Source organism: Pelodiscus sinensis, chromosome 27, assembly GCF_052426305.1.
Source record: "Pelodiscus sinensis isolate ZL-2025 chromosome 27, ASM5242630v1, whole genome shotgun sequence".
Classification (NCBI taxonomy): Eukaryota; Metazoa; Chordata; order Testudines; family Trionychidae; genus Pelodiscus; species Pelodiscus sinensis.
This window is the reverse complement of record NC_143078.1, coordinates 18,278,031-18,304,027: the sequence shown is the minus strand read 5'-3', so window position 1 is coordinate 18,304,027 and position 25,997 is coordinate 18,278,031. Positions and strand designations below refer to the sequence as shown.

The 25,997-nt window shown below is 50.7% G+C and overlaps 1 protein-coding gene across 5 annotated transcripts; it reads right to left on the bottom strand.

Annotated features, from left to right (window-relative positions):
- Window positions 1-3,820: 3,820 nt before the first annotated feature.
- LOC102445399 (adhesion G protein-coupled receptor E2-like) lies at window positions 3,821-25,122 on the bottom strand. 5 transcript variants are annotated; one of them, XM_075910029.2, is made up of 17 exons: window positions 24,998-25,100; window positions 23,618-23,653; window positions 22,938-22,967; window positions 22,315-22,545; window positions 22,007-22,083; window positions 21,397-21,504; window positions 20,692-20,869; window positions 20,191-20,310; window positions 17,896-18,092; window positions 15,920-16,090; window positions 9,302-9,499; window positions 8,428-8,663; window positions 7,607-7,673; window positions 6,393-6,484; window positions 5,475-5,643; window positions 5,020-5,124; window positions 3,821-4,014 (listed from the first exon to the last, which is right to left on the bottom strand). In XM_075910029.2, exons 1-17 carry the CDS (start codon window positions 25,026-25,028, stop codon window positions 3,964-3,966), a joined length of 2,097 nt encoding a protein of 698 aa, XP_075766144.2. In that variant the 5' UTR covers window positions 25,029-25,100; the 3' UTR covers window positions 3,821-3,963. The 5 variants fall into 5 exon arrangements, with proteins under 5 accessions (XP_075766144.2, XP_025037135.3, XP_075766145.2 ...); XM_025181350.3 differs by having other exon boundaries at window positions 22,381-22,545; window positions 24,998-25,088; XM_075910030.2 differs by having other exon boundaries at window positions 23,618-23,650; window positions 24,998-25,063.
- Window positions 25,123-25,997: the final 875 nt, after the last annotated feature.

Here is a 25,997-nt window from a genome sequence, read left to right as displayed (position 1 = left end):
AATTGTGTTTTGATGTTTTGATTTGTATGCAGTCTAGTTCAGGGCTGTTTAGTGACCCAAAAGGTCAGTTTGCCCAGCTTTAAGAAGGACCCAATTGAAAGTAAAACCCTACACTGTGCAATGCACCCAGCAATGAATGTGAAGCGGAAGGACAGTTAGTGTAACGTGCCCCGCACCCGGTGGGCAGATGAACCAGAGAGCCGCGCTCTGCACTAGCTGTAGTCGCCAGACGTAGCGCTGGCCTGCTAAACAGATGCTTCAGCATTCTACAGCATCCCACATACTGCAGCTTCTGACGGGGTCAGGATGGGGCACAATGCAGTGACCCTGTCTGGGGCTCAGGGGGTTCTAGCCAGAGAGAAGTTTAAAAACCAGCCCCCTTCGCGGACCAGCTGCCTGTCTCCCACGTGGCTGCCTCTGGCACAGAGACAGCAGCACAAGGTGGCAGCAGACCCTGTCAGGGGAGGCAGAGCTCCTGGAACCAGCCCCAGCTGGAACTGATCCGGGCTGACTGCCCACTTGGCTCCTAATTCACTTTAAATGCAGAGCCACAGTCAGGGTAGGTCCCGGACTCAGGGCGAGCCAGAACTGAGCCAGGCTGCTGGCCAGCCTGCTAAAAATGTATTGGCAAGGGGAGGAGGTAAATGTGTGTAGTCTATAGCATTACAAGAAGGGGAATCTTGGACAGATGACTAGGGAGGAGTATAAATATACTGCTCAAGAATGCAGGGGAGTCATCAGCAAGGCAAAGGTGCAATTGGAACTGCAGCTGGCAAGGGATATGAAGGATAACAAGAAAGGTTTCTACAGACATGTTAGCAATTAGAGGGTGATCAGAGAGGGGGTGGGGCCTTTATTGGATGAGGGAGGTAATCTAGCTTCTGTGATGAGGTAACTGGCTCTGTGGCCGTGGGAAAGTCAGTGGATGTGATCTACCTTGACTTTAGCAAGGCTTTTGATACGGTCTCCCACAATATTCTTGCCAGCAAGTTAAGGGAATGTGGATTGGATAAATGGACGGTAAGATGGATAGAAAGCTGGCTAGAGGGCCGGGCCCAGCGGGTAGTGATCAATGGCTCAATGTCAGGATGGCAGTTGGTTTCTAGCGGAGTGCCCCAAGGATCGGTTCTAGGACCGGTTTTGTTCAATATCTTTATTAATGACCTAGATGAGGGGATGGATTGCACCTTCAGCAAGTTTGCAGATGACACTAAGCTAGGGGCAGAGGTAGATACGCTGAAGGGCAGGGATAGGATCCAGAGTGACCTGGATAGATTAGAGGATTGGGCCAAAAGAAATCTGATGAGGTTCAACAAGGACAAGTGCAGAGTCCTGCATTTGGGACGGAAGAATCCCAAGCATAGTTACAGGCTGGGGACCGACGGGCTAAGTAGCAGTTCTGCAGAAAAGGACCTGGGGGTTACAGTGGATGAGAAGCTAGATATGAGTCAACAGTGTGTCCTTGTAGCCAAGAAGGCTAATGGCATATTAGGCTGCATTAAGAGGAGCATTGCCAGCAGATCCAGAGATGTCATTATTCCCCTTTATTCGGCTCTGGTGAGGCCACATCTGGAGTATTGTGTCCAGTTCTGGGCCCCCCACTACAAAAAGGATGTGGACGCATTGGAGAGGGTCCAGTGGAGGGCAACCAAAATGCTGAGGGGGCTGGAGCATATGACCTATGAGGAGAGACTGAGGGATTTGGGTTTGTTAAGTCTGCAGAAGAGAAGAGTGAGGGGGGATTTGATAGCAGCCTGCAACTTCCTGAAGGGAGGTTCCAAAGAGGATGGAGAGAGGCTGTTCTCAGTGGTGACAGATGGCAGAACAAGGAGCAATGGTCTCAAGTTACTGTGGGAGAGGTCCAGGTTGGATATTAGGAAAGACTATTTCACTGGGAGGGTGGTGAAGCACTGGAATGGGTTATGTAGGGAGGGGGTGGAGTCTCCATCCCTGAGGTGTTTAAGTCTTTGCTTGACAAAGCCCTGGCCGGGTTGATTTAGTTGGGATTGGTCCTGCCTTGGGCAGGGGGCTGGACTTGATGACTCCTGAGGTCTCTTCCAGCTCTTTGATTCTTTGATTAACCTATAAGTTTTTACTTATCGCTTAATCACTTAATCGACTCCACTATTACATCCCTAGTACACACAGCCATGTTTTGTTGGGGAAAAGGACCAATGAAGCAAAAGCCCATGTCCTCCAGCCAGGGAAGTTCATAGAACCTCCTCATCAGGGCAGCAGAGGCTGCTAACTACAGATTACATGCATTGTTTTCTAACATGCCAAGCTCAGTTCTCCTCTGCGCGTGTGTTGCAGCTCCTTGCTATTCAGTGTTCTCTCTCTAAGATGAAGCCCTAGTGTTGCCGACCTGACTTGCTTCTGATGCACCAGAAAAGTTTTCCTCTTTGAGAGTCATCACATGCACACCTGGGATTGAAGCTGAAAATGCTGAATCTCATTATAAATTGATGCTCTAGTTATTAATATTTGATGCAAAAATTGTGCATGTAATATCCATATATATCTATAGATCTATAAACTCCAGCCCCAAACCACCACGTAAATTAGCCTCAGTGTTTTATCACGAGTGCCTTTGCTCCACAGCAAGCCCCACAAGAACTGGGAATCCCTGTAACAATAACACTCAGCAAAAGAGGAAACCCACCTGGTCTTGCTTTAGTTCAGTCTTGGTCCAGACCTGGATGACCTTTATTCAGCCTGCCCCAGGGCCGCCCATCCCGTCCCAACCCGACCAGACCTAACCCCGGGGGAGGTGGGACTCAAACCCACGACCCTGTCCTGATCTTGATGTCCAAGGATCAGGCCCTTGGTCTTACATTGTAGCTACATTACAGTCAGAAGTATGACTGTAAAGCTTTCATGTGTCAAATAGCAGCTTGGAAGGGGAACACTCGGGCAATGTAAAGCTATCTGTGGCTCCTTCTCCAGCTATAATGCAAACAGAAACACACCGACCCATTCCCCCGTCTGTGGGTAAAATTCCACGCACTGAAGCCAATGGGAGTTTTGCTCCAGAATTCCACACTATGTAGCCATCACCAACTACCATAGTACAGGAATCTGTATTGCAATGAAAATGACACACAATTACATAAGCAAAGAACAAAGACAGGCCATGATAAAGCCCTGGGTCTCTCACACCCCTCCAAATTTCAAAAATGTTGAAAAATCCAGATCTGGATCCAAATGTTGGGTGTGAAGGCCAGTTTCTAGCTCAGTGGCTCTCAACCTTTCCAGACTTCAGAACTCCTTTCAGGACGTTGATTTGTCTTGCGTACTCCCAGATTACTCCTCACTTAAAAACAACTTGCTTACATAAGAATACAAAAGTACTAAAGTAGATTATTACTGAAAACTTGCTGGCTTTCTCACTGTTGCCATATAATTACAAATCAATTGGAATACAAATATTGTACTTATTATACAGAGCAAGTCATTGTATGGTGTGTTCGTTTGTACTGACCTCTCTAGTGCTTTTTATGGAGCCAGTTATAAAACTAGATGAGTTGATGTGCTTCCTGGAAGACATCTGCATATCCTCAGGGTTACAGATACCCCTAGATGAGAACTAGTGTGCTGGATCATTGTCTAGAATGAGTTTCAGGATAAGGATCAAATAAAGCATACACCGAGCCCCAGGGGGAACATTTTTAAGATCCAGTCTGAGACTTCCTTAAGCGGAACCTGAACGGAACTGCTTTGACCCAGGGGAAGGGCTTGAAGATCAGGATCAAGCTGTGCTCTCTTGAGGTATCAGAGTGTTGCCTGGTGGCTCACAGGTTAAGGTCTTGGGAATGGAGACTTTCTTTGAGCACACAGCAGAAGCATTTATTGAGACTGTCATGGACTCTGCCAAGTCCTTTCCGCTGCATCAAGGACCAGGGGAGGAAAACAACGTTGAAAACCAATAGACACAGAGGCCGGGCGACAAACATCAATCCCATGTCACCGTCTGCGGGTGGGCTGAGACACAGCCTTTTGCTGAGGATCCTGAGACTGAAAGAAAAGAAAGCCTGAATCAGGCACTGCATGTCTTGCGTGCCAGGCCAGCCTTACACACCAGCAGCACAATATGGATATTGGTGCCGTTGAATCTGGTTATAAAATGATAACGTTCTGCAGGTATCCTCTGCCATTAAAAAGCCACTAGTGACATTCAGACCCCTCCCTAATAAAGCCAACACTGAAATAATTTGCTGACTGGAGATGATCAAGTGTTTTTAAAATCATAAAAAGTTGTCAATTTTTTCTGGCAATTTTTTTGAACTTTAAAAAGGTTCTTTTGCAAATATGTGGCATAAATATGGCACTAAAAATACGTCAGAACATTTTGCCAACATTGGTGGCTGTTTTTATATCACTTCTATACCAACTTCCTGAGTGGCCGAGATGCTTTGAAAATTCAGAATGTTGATGACAATTTTTCTTTACAATGCTTGCAAAATTTTGTTCCTCCTTTTTCTACCGATGGTCTAAACCAACCTCAAAACCTGTAAACCCCAGGGCCACATTTCGCTAGGCTGAAACTCTGCCCTCGACAAGGAGAGGAACTTGTATGGATCATGTAAGTTTTGGCAGTGCTTGTAATACCCTATGGCTATGTCTAGACTACACGGCTCCGTCGACGGAGCCGTATAAAATAGTTTATTCGGCATAGTCAAAGAAGCGGGGATTTAAATAATCCCCGCTTCATTAAAATAAAAATGGCCGCCGCACTGTGCCGATGATCAGCTGATCCGGCACAGCGTGGCAGTCTAGACGCAGCACGGTCGACAAGGGAAGCCTTTGTTGACCGCTCTGGTAAACCTCGTTTCACAAGGCATTATTTACATCCCCTCTTCTTTGCCTACGCCGAGTGAACTATTTTACACGGCTCCGTCGACGGTGCCATGTAGTCTAGACGTACCCTGGCCGTGGAGCTGATGAAAACAAGGGGAAAGGGACGGAGGTGAGAAGGTCGATGTTAGCTTATTCCTGCTCATGTCTTGCAGCCTCTCTTACCGTGGCCGTGCTGGGGGGAAGAGCAGACATAGTAATCTTGGAAGAGGAAGATTCTTCCTTTGAGCGCCGAAGCCTCTTGAACCATTTCCAATACTCCGCTCTCACCTGTGGGTGGAAAATCCCCCATCACTAACGGGTGCAACCCCAAGTCCCTGACCACACTAAATCCCACAAATGCAGACCATTCATCCCAGCAGCCTGGCCAAAGCCCAGCCCAGGTAATTACCCCCACAGAGCAGCCAGCCCAGCAGTTCCAGCACTAAGGAGTTGGGCTGTGTTGCTGTATGCCGATAAACAGTTGCCATGCTTTGCCCCAGAGGAGGCTGCGTTTCAGCACCCTACCGCTCTCCCTTCCCCTCCCTTTTGCTACTCCTTCCAGCTCTCTCCCGTCGCTGTCTCTTTGTCATCCCCAGTACGAGCTCAGCCCAGCCCGCCCCGCTGCCTGGAGGCATCACCTTTTGATTGAGCAGGCAGTGCACCATGAAGATGAAGGCTCCCTGCAGGCTGTTGGTGATGGTGAACAGGTACCCCATCACCGTGGCCAGTGGGCCGAACTGGAAGGTGCCCAGCCCCCACGTGAGGCCCAGGACTAAGAGATGAGCCAGGGCTTTAAAAGTTAGGGACCTGAGACAGCAGAAAAGCAACAACGTGAGAGCCACTCGGATACCAGCACCAGCAGGGCTGGGCCATGACGGCAGAAGCTCATTCCTAGTTTCCATTCCAAAGCCCTTGAAAATGTTTCCCTCCTGCTCAGGGAAGGGCTGGGAAGAGGCTGCCACCAGCAACGGGAGCGGAGCATGTACGGGAGGTAGCACAGTCTTGTGCACAGAGTTCCCGTGTGAGACTGGGTTCTATTCCTGCCACTGGCCTGCTGCATTTCTCTAGGCAAATCATGGTCCTTCTCTGTGCCTCAGTTTCCCCTTATGCAAAACTAATGATACTACCCCTGACCTCCTTTGTGAAGCGCTGTGAGAGCCACAAATGAAAAATGCTCCAGAAGAGCTAAGTCTCATTGCAGAAGGCAATGGGGAACACAGACTAGCCACTGTCAGGAGGCATGGGGGTGGTTAAAACGGCACAGACACCAGGGAGAAGGCAGGGCTTGTAAGTAAGGTACAGGCTTAGCACTCAGGGGATCTGAGTTCAAGTCCTGTTGCAGCCACAGGTTTTTCTGTGGGCCAATCAGGTGACTGTTCTATGTCTCAGTCCCCCTGCCTGGGAAATGGGGTTACCAATTCCCCCCCACCCCAGGGGGCTGTTGCCAGGCTACAATTGCTAGTACTTCCCTGAGGTGTTCAGCCCCCTCTCATGACAGTGACCCTGTAAGAGCTTAGAAAGAGACAATCAGTCCCCCTTTCCATGAGGCAGCTTGCCTGGTGCTCCTCAGAGTCGACAGCTCGGCGTTGAGGGAGGAAAGATGCTCTTGCAAAAGCTTCATAGTGAGGCAGAAGAACCCTAAATTGATCTGCAAAGAGAAATACCAAAGGAGGCCCCAGCACATTTCAGCTCACGCTCGTGCTCCAGAGCCGCAGCTGGGGTGACAGGCGCTGACCAAGTCCCCAGCTCAGGGTCTGGCCTGGGGTGGAAGAGTAGATTGGCCCTGTGGGTTGGAGTTAGTTTGGGCCTGAGGTTGGAGAAAGACTAGTGTCCCGCAGAAACGCCTTGTGGCCAACTTGCTACTCCAGTCCCCAGGCCTTGAGCGAATGCATGATGTCCGGGCTGGGGGCCTGCATGGAAATCTTCTGGACAATGAGACGACTGAACATCAGTGAAAACACACAGAGGCGCCTGATTCCCCTCTCACTCAGCCTGGCGCAAATCAGGAGTAACTCCATTGGGCTTGCTTTCCCTCCCCGCATTCCTGTGAAAATCGGGGCATCTCCTCTGAAGCCAACAGAGAGTGACTGATGTGAGGAGGATGAGGCAGGATCATGGGGCCAGGGCTCTGGGAGTATGCCAGCTGCTCCCCAAACAGAGCAGCCACCCATGTGTTCATTTTTGCCAGGTTGCCTGGCTCAGGTTTTTGCTTTTGGACTCAGGATCCAGGGCGCCATAGTCCTGCCTCCTCCTGGTAAATCATGGCTGGGGCCCGTCTCTGGAGTGTTCCCGTCTCTGAGGCGATGTCTAGACTGAAGGCTTCTTTCGGAAGAAGCTTTTCCAGAAGAGATCTTCGGAAAAAACTTCTTCCGAGAGAGCCTCCACACTGCCAATGCGCATGGAACGGACGCGATCTGGCATTTAAGGTGTGATTCCTTTGGACTGAGTTGCTTCCAGGGCACCTGTGCTTTTGCCTCCTTCCTCTTCTTTCAAAGGAACTCCCCATCCGCACACGCCTTTTTCTGAGACAGCTCTTTCAGGAAAAAGGCTTCTTCCTCGTAGAAAGAGCAGCCACCAACGTCAGAAAGCCCCCTCTGTTCTTTCAATTTTTTTCCGAAAGAACACAATTGCAGTGTGGATGTAAGTGAGGTTTTTTCAGAAAAAAAGCCGTTTTTCCGAAAAACTCGATAGTGTAGACAGACCCTGAGGGAGTCTATGACAACCCTTGGGTGCTGCCGCTCTGGGACACTCGAGACCCTGCGGTACCCACCACAACCACGGCGCAGACAGGTCCGAGGAAATGCCACCTAAAACCATTCTCAGGGTTGAGCCAGCAACTACAAAGAAAAGGGAGAAAGGCTGTCAGCAGAACCCTGGCAGGGCTGCCTACACTGGCCACCCCAGCATCACCCCCATGTGTGTAGGGGGCACCAGCATGGCCCTGTGTGCCCACCCCCAGGTTCTACTAGCAGAGCCACTGGTGGCAGGAATCCAGTCAGACTCCAGGATAACAGGAGCCTCCGGGGGTCGAACTGGGGACAGTTGAAAGGCTCAGACTGAAAGGGGACAAGCCAGTTCCAGCTGGTCACTGGGGCTTACGACAGAGCGAAGAGGACACCGGTTTCTGGAGCTAGGTCTCAAGCAGCACCCAGCTGAGGTGGGTGGTCGCCAATGGAAACCAAGCGTGCGTTGTTATAGAGACTGGGGGAGTCTGCGCACGGAGAGAACTCCAAGCCTGGGTTCACCGTGGGGGGCTGAGAGGGAAGACGGAGGCAGGGCTTGGCAGGGCAGAGGCCTAGGAGCTGGCGTGAGGAAGGGGCAGCTGTGGTAATGTCAGGGGCCAGAAGGACAGAGCGACAGATGTTAGCTAAATGTGCGTGTCCCCAGCTCCCACCAGCGGCTGGTCCACATAGAGGATAAGAGCCTCGCATTGCGCCCACTTGGCTCCAGCAGGAGAGGTCTGTGCTTTGGCCCTGAAGGACCAGCCTGCATGCCACTGCTGGTCTAAGGTGGGGTGTCAGTGGAATGCCCGCCTTGCCTGGAGGACACACAAGGCACAGGGCCTAGGCACAGGCTCTCCATGCTGCTTACTGGTAAGGCGTTCCGTAGCTGTTGGGCGCGCTGGCTGCAGACACAGTCACAATCGCGGCCGGGAGGCCGTAGCCGAAGGCGTACATGTATTTCCTCATGCCTGTGCCCAGGCTGGCGTAACGTTCCACCTTCAGGTTCCTGACGATGAGGTACAGGCTCACCGCCTCCAGCAGCATCCAGGCAAAGCAAGCCAGGAAGAGGTAATGCAGCAAGCCAGCCGTGATGGAACACGCAAGCTGGAGGGGAAATGGGAACAGTCCAGGGTTACTGGGAGAGAGGCGCTCTCGTCCTGAGTGGGCGGGTGGGCCTGGACTGCGGCCAGGCAAACACTTCGAGTGGGGACCTGAAACTGACCCTAAGCCACCCGCTAGGGCTAGCCTGGGGATCTTGTCCTAGCAGGGCCAGAGCAGCCTTTGGCATTGTTTCATACCTGCTGAGATTTGCACTGGGATGGAACCAGTTCCAGTCTGCTCCAAATATCTGCCCCAAGTCACCAACCCCAGTTGTAGGGCTGAAAGGAAGCCTCTGTCCTGGGGTTCCGAGCTGGGTGTGGTTAGGTTACTGGGGATTAGCCCAGCTCTAGTTACAGACTCCAGCAAAGGTTGCAGTTGCAATGAGCCACCGAAGCATAGAAAGGGTCAGCTAGTCTAACCCACCGCTCAGATGCAGGGTTTGTGAGGGCTAAAATGATCCCGGGTGCAGCAGTCTCTCCTGCAATCCATTGATCTGCCTCCCTGGTCACTCATGCTGGTGTAAATCAGGAGTAACTCCACTGGAATAGCAGCGTGTACATGGCAGCAGAACCAGGAGACACATAGTGAAGAATCGCTGACGGGAGCTGTGAAAAGACTTGGGAATTCATCCCCTCTGGTACCTGGTTGTAAGTTTTGTCTATCCCCGCTATGAAGAGGAGATCGGCCAGGAAGAGGCATAGGCTGAGCTGTAGGTGCAGGAAGGTGCTGTGGGAGTTGCGGATGGGCCGGCAGAAGAGGAAGGTGACAATAGCCAGGACGAGACAGATCAGAGAGATGATGAGCCCGGTTTGACTGATAACAAAGAGGGCAAAATCCACCTGCAACACAGAACAGCTGAAGTCAGGGCTAGGGACTGCCCCCCACTTGCCTGGCCTGTCTGGGAACCACGCCTTAGCATGCTGCTTTGGGGTGATGGCCCACGACACACTCTGGCTGTGTCTACACTGGCACCCTTTTCCGGAAAAGGGATGCTAATGAGACCAGTCGGAATTGCAAATGCCGTGGGGGATTTAAATATCCCCTGCAGAATTTGCATGAACATGGCTGCCGCTTTTTTCCGGCACGGGGTTTTGCCGGACAAAAGCGCCAGTCTAGACAGGATCTTGCGGAAAACAAGCCCTTTTCTGCAAGATCCCTTATTCCTACTTTCAAGGAATAAGGGATCTTTGGGAAAAGGGATGATTTAAATCCCCGTGGCATTTGCAATTCTGACCGGTCTCATTAGCATCCCTTTTCCGGAAAAGGGTGCCAATGTAGACACAGCCTCTGGGTATGTCTACACTGCAGAGATTTTTCAGAAAAATGGCAGTTTTTCCGAAAAAACCTCACTTACGTCCACTCTGCAATCTCGTTCTTTCGAGGGAAAAATTGAAAGAGCAGAGGGGTTTTTTCCGACATTGGTAAACCTCTTTCTACAAGGAAGAAGTCTTTTTGTGAAAGAGCTCTTTCAGAAAAAGGCGTGTGTGGAGGGGGAAGAGGGAGTTCCTTTCAAAGAAGAGGAAAGAGGCAAAAGCACAGGTGCCCTGGTGGCCACTCCATCCACAGGAATCACAGCTTACATGCGAAATAGTGCCATTTGTGGACGCTCTTTCAAAAAAGCAGATCGCTTTTTCAACGCGCTTTTACTGTCTCTTTTGGAAGATCTCTTCTGGAAAAGCTTCTTCTGAAAGAAGCCTGCAGTGTAGACATCGCCGCTAAGGCTGCCCACAGAGTGCCTAACTGGCCTGGTGTAATGGTTCTAGTGGTTCAGGTTCTAGTGGTTTGATTATCAGGGATGCATTCCACCCAAGAGGCAGCTGCATTTCAGAGGTGAGAGGAGCAATTCTCCTACCCATGCTGCAATGGACACGTGAGAATTGCTGGAAACTCTCTCCCCCCCATCTTATTTCTGCTATATGAGCATGACAGCTATGATCTAAATGTAGTGGATTCTCAGGGGACCTAGACTGTCGTGGGTGGATTAGCGTGACATTCTATCAACCTGCTCAGGACTAGGGAAGGAAGAACTAATACCGTACATGGATCGGTTCATTTTACAGCAGTTTGCTGAGGCCCCTTGGGACAGAGCGTCATTAGTTCAGTTTACCCAATGAGTTAATTGCACTTTATTTAAAGGCCTAGCTCCTTGCCTGGTGTAAATCACTCTACAGAGTTCCATGGAGCTATGTCGATTACACCAGCTGAGAATCTGGCCCGTAGGCTAGTTAGTTTTTATTTTTTAGCAATAATGAGAAAATTGCAAGGGATGTTGCTAGATTATTAAATGCAATATTTTCTCTGTCATCATGATGAGCCATCTGAACTGCCATCCGAGGAAGGAAATTGTTTCTCTCCTCCCCATCTTTGCTTGTCTCTTCATCCGCTTGCTATGAATTCTCCAAAGCAACAGCACATCCTAGTGGGAAGAGGCACAACACCCTAAAACAACAAGGAGTCCCGTGACACCTGAAAGACTAACAAATGCATTACGGTTTTAGAGCATCAGCTTTCGTGAGCTACAGCTCACTGCCTCAGATGCTGAAGAGAAAAGAAAGAGAAAAGAAAGGAAGGATCCAGAGACCAGAGTGTGACATCAGTGCTAATCATATATTTAGTAGCCCAGCGTCTGTGCGTCTGTAACGCTGACGTACACGACCACGCCCCCGGCCACGACCACGCCCCCCTTCCCCTCGATCCATGGCGGTTCGGGCCACACGGCCCCCCCGGACACCTCCCCTCCACCAGCGCTGCTTCCCTCCCCCCTTCCTCCATCCTCTCCTCCAGCCCCCCTGCCCCAAATCCCCCACCCAGCTCTGCTTTCTACCCCCCTTCCAGCCAGCCCCTTCCCCTTCCCCTTCCTGCGTGGTGCCTCACTCCCAGCTGAGCGGCGCTTTGGGCCTTGCTCCTCCGTGGCGGCCTGGCTGAGCAGCACAAAAGTCAGCCGAGTGCCACAGCAGGAGGTGAAGGTGACGTACACGCCCAGGGGGTGGGGCTTGGACGAGAGTGCATCCCTGACGGAGAAGGAGGAGAACGGAGAGTGAGAGGCAGGAGGGGGAGAAGAGAAAGAGAGAGAGGAGAGGCAAAAGGTGGAGGAGAGCTGGGGGAGGGGCAGTAGGAGAAGGAGGAGAGAGAGATGGAGCGAGAGACCGGAGGCTCAGGAGAGAAGATGGACGTGGAGGAGAGACCTGAAAATCCCATCTTATGGCAGGCTAATTGGCTAGTTAAATCACAGTGGATGTGGCTCATTTCCAGCAGCGATGAGGTGAGAGTACTTGAACGGGAAATTACCTAGTGCCATGCAAGAACCACTCCACGTGTCTATTTAGATCTTGGTTCAGGGTGTCAAAGTTGCATGTGAATTTCAGCTCAGACGTTTCCCACGGCAGTCTGGTTTTGACTTTTTTTTTTTTTTTGCCTGAGAAAGGCAACTTGCCAGTCAGTAACTGTGTGCCCAGGGAGGTGAAAGTGCTCCCCCACTGGCTTTTGGGTTTTTCCATTCTTAATGTCTGATTTGTGCCCATTTATTCTTTTGCAGAGAGACAGTCCAGTTTGTTCAGTGTCCATGGCAGAGGGGCATTGCTAGCACGTGGTAGCATACATCACACTGGCAGATGTGCACGTGAATGAGCCTGTGATGGTATGGCCGATGTGGCTAGGTCCTGTGATGGTGGCACTAGGGTAAATATGTGGACACTAACTCCTGACACCAGAATTCTTCTTATTTTTTCAGAAACAGACTAACATGGCTAAACATCCTATAAGCCAGCCTATAATTGAAGGCTACGCCTACACAGGCATGATCTGCCGGAAGAACTCTTTTGTGGAAGAGTTCTTGTGCAAAAGCTCTTCCAGAAGAGAGCATCTACACTGGCATGTACTTTTGCGCAAGAGCATCCATGCCAGTGTAGACGCTCTCTTGCGCAAGAAATCTCCGATGGCCATTTTAACCATTGGGCTTTCTTGCGCAAGAAATTCATGTTGCCCGTCTACACTGGCCTCTTGCACAAGAACTGTTGTGCAAGAGGGCTTATTCCTGAGCGAGAGCATCATAGTTCTTGCACAAGAAGCCCTGATTTCATACATTAGAACGTCAGTGCTCTTGCGCAAGAACTCACGGGCTGTGTAGACAGGCAGCAAGTTTTTGTGCAAAAGCAGTTGCTTTTGCGCAAGATCACGCCAATGCAGACACAACCTCTAGTCTAGCTGCCAGTATTTAAAATTATAACCCTAATGGAACACTGAGGCTGATTATCCATTGGTTATTGCAGTGGTATTTAACCCTGTGGCAACAGGAGCTGTTCTAGCACTCAGATCTCTGGCTCACCAATTAAATCACCCCAGAATGAGCTAGGGAGCAAAGTTGTGCCTAATTGCTAAATTGGGCAAGGGCTGCAGAAAGCTACAAGGCTAATCACCCATCAGCCCAGACAATAGAAAAGGAAGAGGAAGGCAGGGGCACAGGATGGGTTGGAACATAACATCACACCATACCCGAACCTTTTAGAGTCAGTCTCTGAAGGGGGAAATGCTTTTCTGCCGCTGCCCTTCGCGGAGTGAGCTAAGGAGCGTATGGTCTCTGAGTGGTTTGTGGCTAGAAGATGCCCTGTCATGAACCCAAAAACTAAAGTCTAGCATTTCGGGTCCATGGCAACAGGAGTTCAGTTTTTCACTACTCCCTTTACAATGAAAATGGCTTTTGTTTTTCCATTTTCCAGGTGAGTAGAGTTAAAGGTGCTCAGCATGAGTCTTTTTATCTTCTGAGCAACTCAACTAAGGTGAGGTTCTACATAGAAATGACACTTGGCTTAGCATCTTGGTGCCCCTGTTCAACCTGGTGCTCAGCTGACAGGTCTCAAGAAATAGTTGCCTAACTCCCAGTAATACAGAAAAACTTAAAAAACAACGAATAGTCTAGCAGCACTTTAAAGACTAACAAAACATGTACGTAGGATCATGAGCTTTCATGGGCAAACCCACTTCTTGTGCCCACGAAAGCTCATGATACAATCAACATGTTTTGTTAGTCTTTAAGATGCTGCTAGACTATTGGTTGTTTTTTAAGTTTTCCAGTTACGTACTAACGGGGCTCCCCCTCTGAAGCTTTTGTCCCAGTAATATAGATATTACATGCATCTAGCTGGGTTCCCAAGTGTCAAAGATTCTGCAGTTAGATTCTAGGACCCAGTCCTGCTGATTCTGCATGAGCCACAAGCAAATCTTGCGCACTCTGCCTTAGGGCTGCGTTTACACTGGCAGGATTTTCCAGAAATGCTTTTAACAGAAAAGTTTTTCCGTTAAAAGCATTTTCGGAACAGAGCGTCTAGATTGGCAGGACGCTTTTGCACAAAAGCACTTTTTGCAGAAAAGCGTCCGTGCCAATCTAGACGCGGTTTCCGCAAAAAAGCCCCGATCGTCATTTTCGCGATCGGGGCTTTTTTGCGGAAAACAAATCTGAGCTGTCTACACTGGCCCTTTTGCGCAAAAGGGACTTTTGCCGGAACGGGAGCAGCATGGTATTTCCGCAAGAAGCACTGATTTCTTACAGTAGGAAGTCAGTGCTTTTGTGGAAATTCAAGCGGCCAGTGTAGACAGCTGGCAAGTTTTTCCGGAAAAGCGGCTGATTTTCTGGAAAAACTGGCCAGTCTAGACACAGCCTAGCTGTGCTGTCTCAGGAGAGTGAACAGGAGCAAAATTGTATTTTAGTCACAAAGCTGAATCCCCACAGGAAGCAGATTAGAACAACGGATTATTAGAGATGATTACAACAGCAACTAGATGTCCCCTCTAAGATTAGGGGCTCATTGTGCTGGGTGCCACATAAGCAATGGAAAGAACCCAGGACTCCTGATTCCCAGGTAAGTGCTTTACTCACTAGGCCATGCTGCCTGAAACCTGTTTTTATGCTGACTGCCCTGTAGAACCCAGGCAGTGGGCGCATTTGGTACATATACCTGAGTTTAACCTCATTTCCATTCATTTTCTGTGCAAGGTTGTTACAAGGAAAAATTGTTTTCCTTGGCCTCTGAGGACAGGACAAGAAGCAATGGGCTTAAATTGCAGCAAGGGAGGTTTAGGTTGGACATTAGGAAAAAGTTCCCAACTGTCAGGGTGGTGAAACACTGGAATAAGTTGCCTAGGGGGGTTGTGGAGTCTCCATCCCTGGAGACATTGAAGAGCAGGTTAACAAATGCCTGTCAGAGATGATCTAGATGGTGCCCTGAGGGCAGGGGCTGGACTTGATGACCTCTCGAGGTCCCTTCCAGTTCCAGGATTCTATGGTAAGAGATGCTGTTGCCTCCCAGTCCTCTCTCTGAGCAACCCTGCCTCGTGACTGAGGGGCACTAGTGGTGGCTGAAGCCAGAGGGCTCTAGGTTATCACTTTAAATAGCAAATGCTGTCAGTTCAAACCCCCAGACCCAAGAGAAAGGGCCCCAGATCTCCAGGCTAGCAGGAAAGCCGCAGTGACGTGTGCATGACAAAGCTCTGTGGACTGGTGCAGTGGTGATGGGGTTTGGCAGGAATGGAGGCTGAGACCTGACCTGTTCTCCCTGGGAATAACATACGTAAGTTGAGATGGCTGGAGCTGTTGCTGTACAAGTCGGCTCTGGTTTACACAGCAGACAGCTTAGGACAAGCAGCAATGGGCTTAAACTGCAGCAAGGGAGATTTAGGTTGGACACTAGGAAAAGGTTCCTGCCTGGCAGGGGGGTTAGACACTGGAATAAGTTGCCCGGGGAGGTTGTGGAATCTCCACTTCTGGGGCTATTTAAGAGCAGGTTAGACAGGTATCTGTCAGGGATGGTCTAGACGGTGCTGGGTCCCTTCCAGTTCCAGTTCTAATGTTCTCTGAATAACAGAGGGCCAGCTCCAGGCACACGGCAGTCAGAGCTGAGCAAGGAAGACCGAGGGGGTTCCCTGGCTGAGGAGATTGGCTTTTGCTGCCTGTGTCGGAGGCAGAAAGCCCTGAGAAGCAAGTGTCAGCATGAAAGGAAGCCAAGAGATGGACCTTCCCGGGCACTCAGCTTGCTGGAGGGGCAGACACGGGGATTTCTGAGCCAGACAACTGCCTGGTTTTTGTTTGCATTGGGTTCAGGAAAACAGGACTTTGTGCACATCTCAAAATACACCAAAGTACAGACCTGAGCAATAGCATCAATTCCTCCACCCTGCAAGGACCCCAAATCCTGGCCAAAGGGCCATCAGCAGGGAGCCCAGCATCCCATGCACTGACCCGATTTCAAGCCCAAAGTCCCAGATACCTGGATGAGACCAGGCGCCATCAGTACCACAAAGCTGGTCAGAGAGTGACAGCGGCACCGTGTGTGGGTGACATTGGAGTGAAGGTTCTGGCAGCCTTGGGGGGACCACACAGCATCCTGGCCCGTGGAGTCCCAGTGGACGCAGATGGCACGATCCAGCAGAGGCTTGTCCTGCAGGGATTTGCAATCAGCGACAGAATAGGGATTCAGGCCCGAGGGATGAGCTCTGAGCACAGGACGTGGTGATGTGAGTCAGGCAGGAGTTTCTCCCCGCCCACCATGCTCATCGGGAAAGACGCTGCATTTGATGGTTGAATGCAACAGCCAGTCACATGCCCTTTGGAGTCTCTGTGCATTCGGTCTTTCGTGGCTCGGAAGGGTGAGCGCCCATGGGGCCAACCCTGCTAATTTCAGGCAGCAGGAATGATAGGCTGGCATAAAGTGCCCACAGCGCTGCACTGTAGTATGGCAATGGGCTGAAACACTGGGTTATTGTTACTATAAACAATAAATATTGTGAGCACTATCACTAATTATTGTTATCCAAGGACCTCAGCTGGAGGTCCACGTGAAGAGCCTTGTTTCACAGTGGGGGGGAGGAGGAACAGAGCAGTTAAGTAATTCAGGTTCATCCTTCAAACCCACAGAAGACCCTGGAGCAGCATCCACATCTCCCGAGCAGAGGGCCAGTCTGAAATCGTGCTTATTCCCTCCGGTCCGGCAGGGTCCCTACCCATGAGCGTCGAAGCTTAGGAGAGACAAGGGAGATGGGCAAACACCAGGGGAATGGGCTGAGATGGTGAATTAACTTACTGGCTCCCGTGGAGCGATTGCAGAGAATTTGAGCCCAAGTATTCAGCCCGGAGGGGGGAGAAATGGGCGCGTGGCTCTGGGGACAGATGCTAAAGTCTGGGCGTGTCTGGGCCACGTGTGACCCCTCCTCTAGAATTCAGACTGGTCAATTATGAACCAGCAAAATTAAAGGAACCCAACAAGAGCCCCGCTGCCAAGAGAACGGAACCATCCACCTGCTCATGGATCCTTGGGGGTGGTCAGGGCGGGGCGGGGGAAGCCAGAGAGGGACAGAGGGCGGGGTGTGCCGACCCTATCCCACTCCATGCCAGGCCAGCAGCCCCACAAGGAAACAGGAGCCAGGCTGCAGCTCAAGGCACCTGTGCTAGAGACCAGGCCAGCGACCTCACAGAGGCCTCCAGCAGGAGGCAGCACCACGGCAACAGGGATGGTGCAGGGACGGCACAAAGGCCAGAGCCAGAGGAAGCTCTGTGCCCAGCCACAGGCGCACATAAACTGAGGCTGATGACGCCCTTCCCAGGGCCTGCGGGAGGGACCCCCATGGGCTGCCGCGCTATTGGGATCCCAGGACGCAACTTGCCAGGGGGCCTGTGACTTGCCCCACTGGATACAGGCCAGGGCCCGCAGTGCCATATCGGGCCAGCCAGCCCTTCCATTTGGGGGATGATGCCATGAGAGTCCCCCAGTGTCTGCCCCCTCGCTCCGCCTTTCACACCACAGGACACAAGGCCCGGCAGACCGTCTCGTCTTTACCTATCACCTGGGTTGCCACCTGCCCAGGTTTTTCCAGGATCATCCCCTTTTGGGATCTGTAGGGGGCGCAGTGCACAGGGCCAGCTGCTCAGTGGTCTGGGCACAACATCATCCCACGAGCCCTGCTTTTTTGTACACGAAAGGTGGGAAACCAGTCACCCTGCCCTGACTGCACTGCTGCAACATGCCTCTAAAGCTGGGCCCAATTCCAGGAGATCACATCTAGATGCAAATCCAGATCCAAACTCCCTGAGGGCTCTCAGAGGCCCAGGGTCGTGGTCTGGGCTTTTATGTACAAACACCCTCTGCCATGGACCAAGAGAATGGAATTACACACAAGCAGGGTCAAAACCAGACTCTCTCCTCCATCTCGTGCTATCACCTACTGAGAACATACGTGGTCAACCCACCTCGAGATGCAGGAAGGTGAGGTTGATGGGCCTGGATATGTTCTTCCTCCAGTTGCTGGTGGAGGCGCTCACCACTCTGGAATTCACACGAAACTGTTCTGGCCTTGCCTCGCTCCCTGGATTTTCATCCTGTAGAAATCTCCCTCCCAGTAGGGACTCCAGCCCAGTGTAGGAGAGAAAAGCAACAGCAGCAGGACCTGTGAGCAGTGGAGCAGGGAATGGAACAGTTTAGGGGTAGATGGTATGACTGGTTGGGCAGTTCAGTTTTTTCCTGCAAAAAATTGGGATGAAAATTTCTCCTGTTTTCTTCCTTTTTTCTGTGTTTTTGTCAAAAACAAGGATTTTTTTTTCAACCAAAACTGCCTTCTGGTAATAAAACAGTGATAGGCTGTGTCTAGACTGGCTAGTTTTTCCGGAAAATCAGCCGCTTTTCTGGAAAAACTTGCTAGTTGTCTACACTGGCTGCTTGAATTTCTGCAAAAGCACTGACGATCTCATGTAAGATTGTCAGTGTTTTTGCGGAAATACTATGCTGCTCCTGTTTGGGCAAAAGTCTTTTTGCACAAAAGTTTTGCGCAAAAGGGCCAGTGTAGACAGCCCAGATTTGTTTTCTGCAAAAAAGCCCCAATCACGAAAATGGCGATTGGGGCTTTTTTGCGGAAAAGCGCGTCTAGATTGGCCATGGACGCTTTTCCGCAAAAAGTGCTTTTGCAGAAAAGCGTCCGTGCCAATCTAGATGCTCTGTTCCGAAAATGCTTTTAATGGAAAACTTTTCCGTTAAAAGCATTTCCAGAAAATCATGCCAGTGTAGACGTAGCCTGAGTGCATTGTCATGCAACTTTTGTTGGGAAAAACACCCAGTTTTGTCAACAAAAAACTTCTAACCCTTGAAGAGACTTTTGTTTTTTTCCTCCCTTTATTGTCGACAAAGAGCCAGTGTGGACCTGCTGTTTATTTTGTCATCCTGATGGCTGTGCTCTATGTTTTGTGATCTCTGCTGCCCTGCAGGCATGTGCTCCTCCCCTTTCAAAGCTCTGAAAAGTATCTGACAGCTGATGAGCTGCTCTGTTTGGGAACAAACAAAGAGCAAATCACTGAAATGCTCCTATTCTGCCCTGCTAGGAACACAGCAGCAGGTGCAGGGGGAGGGCTGGAGAGACTGCTGTGCCGCTCTGACATTCCTTAGCACGGAGAACTCACAGAACTACCAGAGAAGCGCAGGGATCAGCTCTGCCTTCTCACAGCAGTGCCCTGGGGGATGCTTCCCCACATGGCTTGGCTCTATCTGTCACCAGGGGAGCGAGCCATGTGGCCCTGCAATGTCGACAATGGGAGGCAGAAAAAACGGTTTGACCAGTTTTCACTTTTTGCAACTTTTGCATGTCGGCAGCACTATCATCCCCAAACCTGCCCTGTGTAGACATGGCCTTCAAACCACAGTAGGGAACTTCAGAGCTTGATCTGATCAGAATGGGGAGGAAGGGCCCTTTAAGGAGTGCAGGACCTGGGCTTGCTCATGAGGAATCAGTGAGATCTGACAGTGCGGGACCAGAGCTGGCCCTTTGCTGGTGCACGAAGGGTTCAGGTTCCACACACAGGGAGCTTCAATCTGCCTAACTCTGGTGCGCTCATTTGCATATCTTTTTCCAATTCTTTCTGCGGAAGAGGCTTTGCCACTAAAAAGCCCTGGCCATTGGTCAGAAAAGAAAACCTTTCACAAGATCCCTTATTCCTCAAAAATCGAGGTTTACGGGATCTTGCAAAAAGGGTTTTTTTTCTGACAAAAAGAATTGGAAAAAGATATGCAAATGAGTGAACCATTTGCATATCCTCTTCTGCAAAAAAACCACAGTGTAGACAGCCTCCAAGTGCAGCTCAGCACTGTTCCGGGAGACCCAGGGAGGGGCTGCTTTCCAGAACAGGTGAGAACAGATCGATTTCATCCTGCCTCGGAGCTGAGGGACGGACTAGGTGGCCTCTTGAGATCGCCCCCAGCCGTCCATTTCTCAGCGTCTGTGATTTCATTACTCAGGGACTCACACAGCACAACTGGATTCTACCAGCCAGCATTACACTCACTGCTGTCAACCCACTGAAGACTATGGCCAGTCACCCACTCCACTCGGAGTCCTGTAGACCAGACAGCACTCGTGTCCACAGAGTAGGGGCCAATCTGCCCTGAGGAAGTTACTACTCCACGAGGGTACCAGTTTCATATTCCTGAGCCCTGGAAGACAAGGCACCGGAAGGGAACGTAGTTGGGATTGGTGGGTTGCGGGGATGCCTCAGTGGTACCTTTTGTGTCAGCTGCAGTGACTGCAGTGCAGTCAATCTCCAGGCTGTCTCCATGAGCAGTGAGCTGGAGAATGTCGCTCTGCCGACTGCAGTTCTCATCGGTGAGCTTCGTCTGAATCGCTGCATGGTGCCGAGAGAAGGGCTTGGGTAACTGGGGATTTCTCATGCGCATTTATTAGCTGCATTACAGTAGCCCCAGAAGCCCCACTCTGCAGGGTGTTGCCCAGAAAGTGCCAGCCCCAGTGCTCTTACAATCAACGTAACTTCAGCAGCAGTTCATGGACCAGCCCCAAAGGGAGCCTGTCACAAAGCTGGATCTTGTCTTCTCTGGGCAACTCCACCTCTAAATCCAGACCTGGATCCAGGGCAGAATGTCGAGCCTCTCGCTAAGACAAACTTAATGAAAACCCTGCACTGAACACCCCAAAAAGCTGAGGAGCAGTGGTTAAAAGCCTGGCTCCCAACTCCTTGTGAATTTCATGGCCAGCCTTGGCTTCTTACCCATTAGTTTGGTGGTCGCAGTCTGGGTTTGGTTCTCCGGCGCAGCGAGGGCAGCTGTTACTGCAGCCGACCCTAGGCTCTGCAGAAGCAGCGTGGCAGCAGAAGCCACTTCCTCCCGGCTTTCCATGCTCCAGAGGGAGCTGTCAACAAGGACGTGTCTGAAGGATGCCGCCGTCTCCTAAAGGATGCAGGGACTAGAGCGATATCATGACTCTCTGGGAAGACTCTGGCTTCCCCCTGCATTCTCTATGTCCAACTCCACGCACCTGCATGTGGAACTCCTGCTGGGATAGAGGGGCTGCGTGGTGGGCTGCAGCCCACGCATTTCTGTGGCCTTGGGGATCAGGCCCTAGCAGATGGTTCACACACTTAAGAAGATGCCCAAAGAGTGAAAGATGGTCCTAAAATCTGTCCTGTTGATGCCAGCGCCCCTGCCCCCATCAGGGTAGGCATCTGCAGGTTGTTAGACTGATAGGAGCTGTCCTGACACACCCCCATTGGCTGGCCCCCTGCACAGGGGTGAATTTGGTGTCCACAGGGGTTAGGCATCAATCCCTGGACCATGGTTCCAAAAGGGGTGCGTTATACGAGGAATTGAAGCAGGCTGCACCTGCACCAGTCAGGGACCTACTCAGGCCCTGGCAGAGATCCTGGGTGTGCCTCCCATGTGAAGATGGGTATCGCTAACAAGGCCCCATTTCTGACCTTTAGGGAAGTCGTCAGGCTGACGTTTTCACAGGCAGGTGTCAAGAGGCTCAGGGTGAAATTGACCAGCGAACAGAACAAGCTGGCTTGCCTGTTGTCCAAGGGAACCTAGGCCACCGCAAGAGAGAAAACTCATGTCATTAGGGTACATCCAGTGAGCAAAGGCCAATGTCCCGGGACATAGACTAGTGTGGGCCAGTATAGTTGCACTCAAGCCGAAGGAGCTACAGGGGTACAAATACCTTTAATGTAAGAACTACAGCACCCCTACATCCTACACTCTCCCTTCTATCTTATCTCTGCAGGGCAAGAAACCTCTGGGAATTACCATCAACGTGACACTTTTCATTGACACTTAGTCTAGCAGATGAAAATCCCTGGCTCTAATACAGCCCTTTTCTTCAATGGGTCTCACAGAGCATCTTCCTTAGCTTATTTTACAGGTGGGGAAACTGAGGCACAGGCAGTGAAGTGACCGGTCAAAGGTCAGTGAGCAGGCCAGTGTCAGAGACAGCTCTACTAAGTCCCACACTGGCATGTGAGTGTGTCCCTTCCCGTGCTATTTTCACATCCGCCAAACAATGCTAACTCACTGGCATTGCGAGTTTACCTGCTGCGATCCATTCAAACACCTCTTCATGTAGTCCTTTCCTTTTGTGAAACCTGATCGGCAGTGAGGGGGCTGTTCTGTGCAAGGCAAGGACACCGCGTGACCATTTGCCCTTGTCAAGCTGTGCAGCGCAAATGCAGCTCGTGATTTTTGGTTTTGTCCACCGGCTCAGGCTGCTGACACTCTGGAGCCCAATTTAGGGCCCCATGGCTGGAAATGATGCATGGCCCTGTGCTGGCCTGCTGCACGGGGTGAATGCCAGCCTGAGTGGAGCCCAGAAGATGCCACAGGGCTAGTGTGGCGCTTACCCTGGCCTGCTGCATGGGGTGAATGCCAGCCTGAGTGGAGCCCAGCAGATGCCACAGGGCGCTTACCCTCACAGCCAGTCTCACTGGTTCCACGGAATGGGGCTATCCCGGAGATGGCCCTGAACCCCTCTTCACAGACGCAGTGGGAGAGGTTCCAGGGCGCTCCATGGGGCCCACAGTCCATGCCGGCGACACTGCCACTCCCACTGTAAACATAGTCCGCATTATCATCTGGAGCAAGAAAAGGAGCCTGTGTCAGTGCAAAAGTGTCAGGCTCTGCTGGCCCTGCCACTTGCACCCCGGCTGGGCCTCCGCTGGGGAGGAATCCCAGCCAGCCCTGGGGATGGAGGCGGATGTCCCAACTGGCCCTGTAGACTAACGCACACTTCAAAACGGCCTGGCTTTGTTCCAATTCGGCACCGAGCCGAGGCTGAAATCTCGAAAGCCTTTGCCAAACAGGACTTTTGTCCCCCTCAGGGCTCCACTCGCAGGGATCTCCCAAATCACATCAGTGCTCAGAATCTCCCCTTTTGTCTGCAACACAAGCAGCTGTTTGCGTTGGCCCCTTTCCCCTCTCACTAGGATGTAATAAGGAACGGGAGGAAACGCCGGTTCATACTCACAGTATGCTGTCAGACTGTCAGAGCTGAAGGCTGGGGAAAGAAAAAGGTGCAGATAATCTCAGAGTGCAGTAAGTTAAGTGCCGCGGGAGAGCCGATCAGAAAAATCCCAGTGCAAATTACTCCGGTCATCTGAAGAAGTGGGCGGTGCCCACGAAAGCTCATGACACCATCTACATGTTTCGTTCGTCTTTAAGTCCTTGTGTTTTCAGTTTTTTCAAATTAAGATGCTTCAGACAGATGAAATGTGCCACATGCACCATCTGGGAGAATGATGGGAAGGGACAATTGACTCGACTCCCACTGCGCTCAATGGGGAATCTTTCTCACTGATTGCAATGCAAGTTGGATCAGGCTTCCCGTGAGAGTCAAAAAGGGAGAGTCAGATCCCCAGTGAGAGCAGGCTGCCAGAGCTCCCTGGACTGTAAAATGATTGACATCAGGTGAGGAGCTGGCCCTCCAAAAAAGGACTTTACAAAATGAAGGACCCACCCGAACCTGCAGGAGTGATTGGTACCTGCAGGAGGCAGAGGTGCAGGGAGGGGCCATGTGTTGTTTCCCACAACAGATACAGATCCATAGTTGCCAATTTAATCCAGATCAGTCTCCAGATCCCTTCCCCACAGAGGTGCAAAATAACCCAGGCGACCCACCCGATGTCAGAAAGATAAAAATGATCCCACCTGATTCTCTGCAGTGGAGAAGGAAGCTGAGACCTGCTGTGAAAGAGTAACAGGCTGTTAAAAGGGCTGTGCAGGAGGACGGAGACTGTGAGGGCTTCCCTCTTCTTAACCTGACCCAGAGCGATGGAGGGGGCTGGGCCAAAAAGCACTAACCAGCCAGACTCTTTGTTCTTTAAAGAAAGGTAGTTGTGATTGGAAATGACTGGAAGCCTCACTATCTTCCAGTGTTACCAGGCAGGGATTCTGCAATAGACAGCTTTGTCCCCTATCCACCGTCTCTATCCTGTGCTCTCACTTGCACCATCCAGTTCCATAAAACTGGTCTCTTACTCTCTGCTTTGATCCTTCTTCTCCTCTATTACCAGCCTGCTTACACACCTTTTGAAGAATCCGCTGGTGCAAGTCTTCTCTGCAACCTCTGAGGCCTAGAACCTACCTGGTCCTGTCTCATCAGCTGTCCACCTGTCTTCACACCTCATCTGAAAAGACATCTTTTCTCCTTTGCCTATACCATCTCCTTTAGTGTCTCCCCTCGCTCTCAGCTAGGCTTTATTCCACCACAACCTTGCATTCTGTGCTGCATTACGTAAACGGCGTGTGGGAAGAAAGCTGTACAAAAGCTGTGTTGTGTGTTGAAATTAACTACAGCCCAGGAAAGCTCTGGTGTGTTGCTGTCTCTAGCTGAGATTCCAGGGGCTCTGTGGAAATGCCCCTTCAACTCTAGTTCTAGAAGGAAGGGGATGGGGGTGGAGGGGGGAAGGAGCTGGTACTGTATCAGAATCCCAGTCATGCATGAATAGGACCTTCATTAAACTGTGTGACCGGAGGTGAAAGTTACAAGTTGTTAAAAGAGTGGGTCTAGTATAAACTGGTGTAATTTACAAGCTAAGGGGGCTGGTGAACAGGGCTACTATGAAACATGTTAATTGCATTGCTTAGTGAACTGCTGAAAGCTGGTCAGCTACTATTGTGATGAGCACATCATCATAACCTTATAGACTAGACCAACAAAATGCAATACATTAATACAATAAAATAATAAATAATAAATGACCCCATCTTAGAATCACTCGACTTCATTTCTAACCACTGAGAGAGACAGATGGAGAAACAGAGGAGTAAAAGACCAAGTCTTGATAGACAGCTATAGAGATGGAAAGATAGGTAGTGTCCCATATGTTGACAGTCAAATAGATTTGTCGTTGGGAGATTTGGGCCCCAGGAATAGACTCATTTTATCATAACCTGAAGATCAAACAATTGAGTATGATTAAAAAAAAACAGTTTTCACACAATGAGATTCTTGGAGAAAATGACCTTTCAATGTTGTGCCACAGACCAGTGAAAATATTTCCCCTTTCCCCAAGGTGTCGGACTTACCCAGAAGAAAGCAGCCAGGTCTGCTCCTCATGGTGTGGCTGGGATGAGTTCATGTGTCATCTGATCCAAAGCACGAAGGAATTTCAGAACGCTGGGAGTGGTTTATATAGGAAAGGAATTGCTTCATTTACTTCTGCAAATACTGGGGCCTCCTTGTAGAAACATTCACTGTATGGACCCCGCCTGCTAATCTCTCTGCACAGCAGTTAGCCCTCTATCTATCTGTAGTAGATTGGTGGTTCTCAACTAAGTATATGCACACCTCTGGGAACAGGCAGAGGTCTTCCCAGGATACACTGATTCTTCTAATATTTACCTAGTTTTGTTACAGAAAAAGCATTAGTGAAGTGAGTACAGACTTTGGGTATTTCTACACTTGCCCCCTAGTTCAAACTAGGGAACCTGAATGCTACTGCAATAGGATTCAAGCCCAGTCTTTGTAGTGTGGATGCAGGTCACGCCATGGACCCAAGCCAGAAGATCTGCATGGTTGGTGGCGGTACTGAGTACCCGAGTCCAGCAACTCTGACCCTTGGTTCACAGTGCAGGGTGGACATGCCAGCACAAGCCAGCTCTGACGCCCCAGGTTAACATGCAGTTCTAGCCATGCCTGAAGCTGTTACTGTTGATTTGGTGAAAGTGCCAGGAAAATGTGCGTGGAGCTGGAGGAAGAGCTGCCTACAGCTCTTCCCAGGCTTCCTCACCAGAGGGTGCTGGTACATTTCCAACCACAACAAATGAGTCTGATGTGAGAAAAGAGAAGAAATGAGGGAAATCTCTGGTTTGGCTCATTCAGCCAGAAGGTGATCGACCAGAACCACAGACCCTCAGTTTCCCTTAGAGATGCACTGTAACTTCTGCCTGTAAGTGACAATCCCAAACTGTTTCCTCCTCATTTGTCAAAGAATAAGCCCCATGAATTAACCAAATGCAGGCCTGGGCTTGCTCTGGGGGGGGCCGAATGTTCATTTCCTCAGGCCAGTGGATTTCATGAGTGGTA

Coding starts and splice junctions, on each gene's coding strand:
- LOC102445399 (XM_075910029.2), bottom strand. CDS start 25,028: ATGAGGAGCAGACCTGGCTGCTTTCTTCTGG. Junction 22,968..23,617: donor TCTCCACTGCAGAGAATCAG/GTGGGATCATTT, acceptor TTCTTTCCCCAG/CCTTCAGCTCTGACAGTCTG. Junction 21,505..22,006: donor GTTTGAATGGATCGCAGCAG/GTAAACTCGCAA, acceptor GCGGTGGCCTAG/GTTCCCTTGGACAACAGGCA.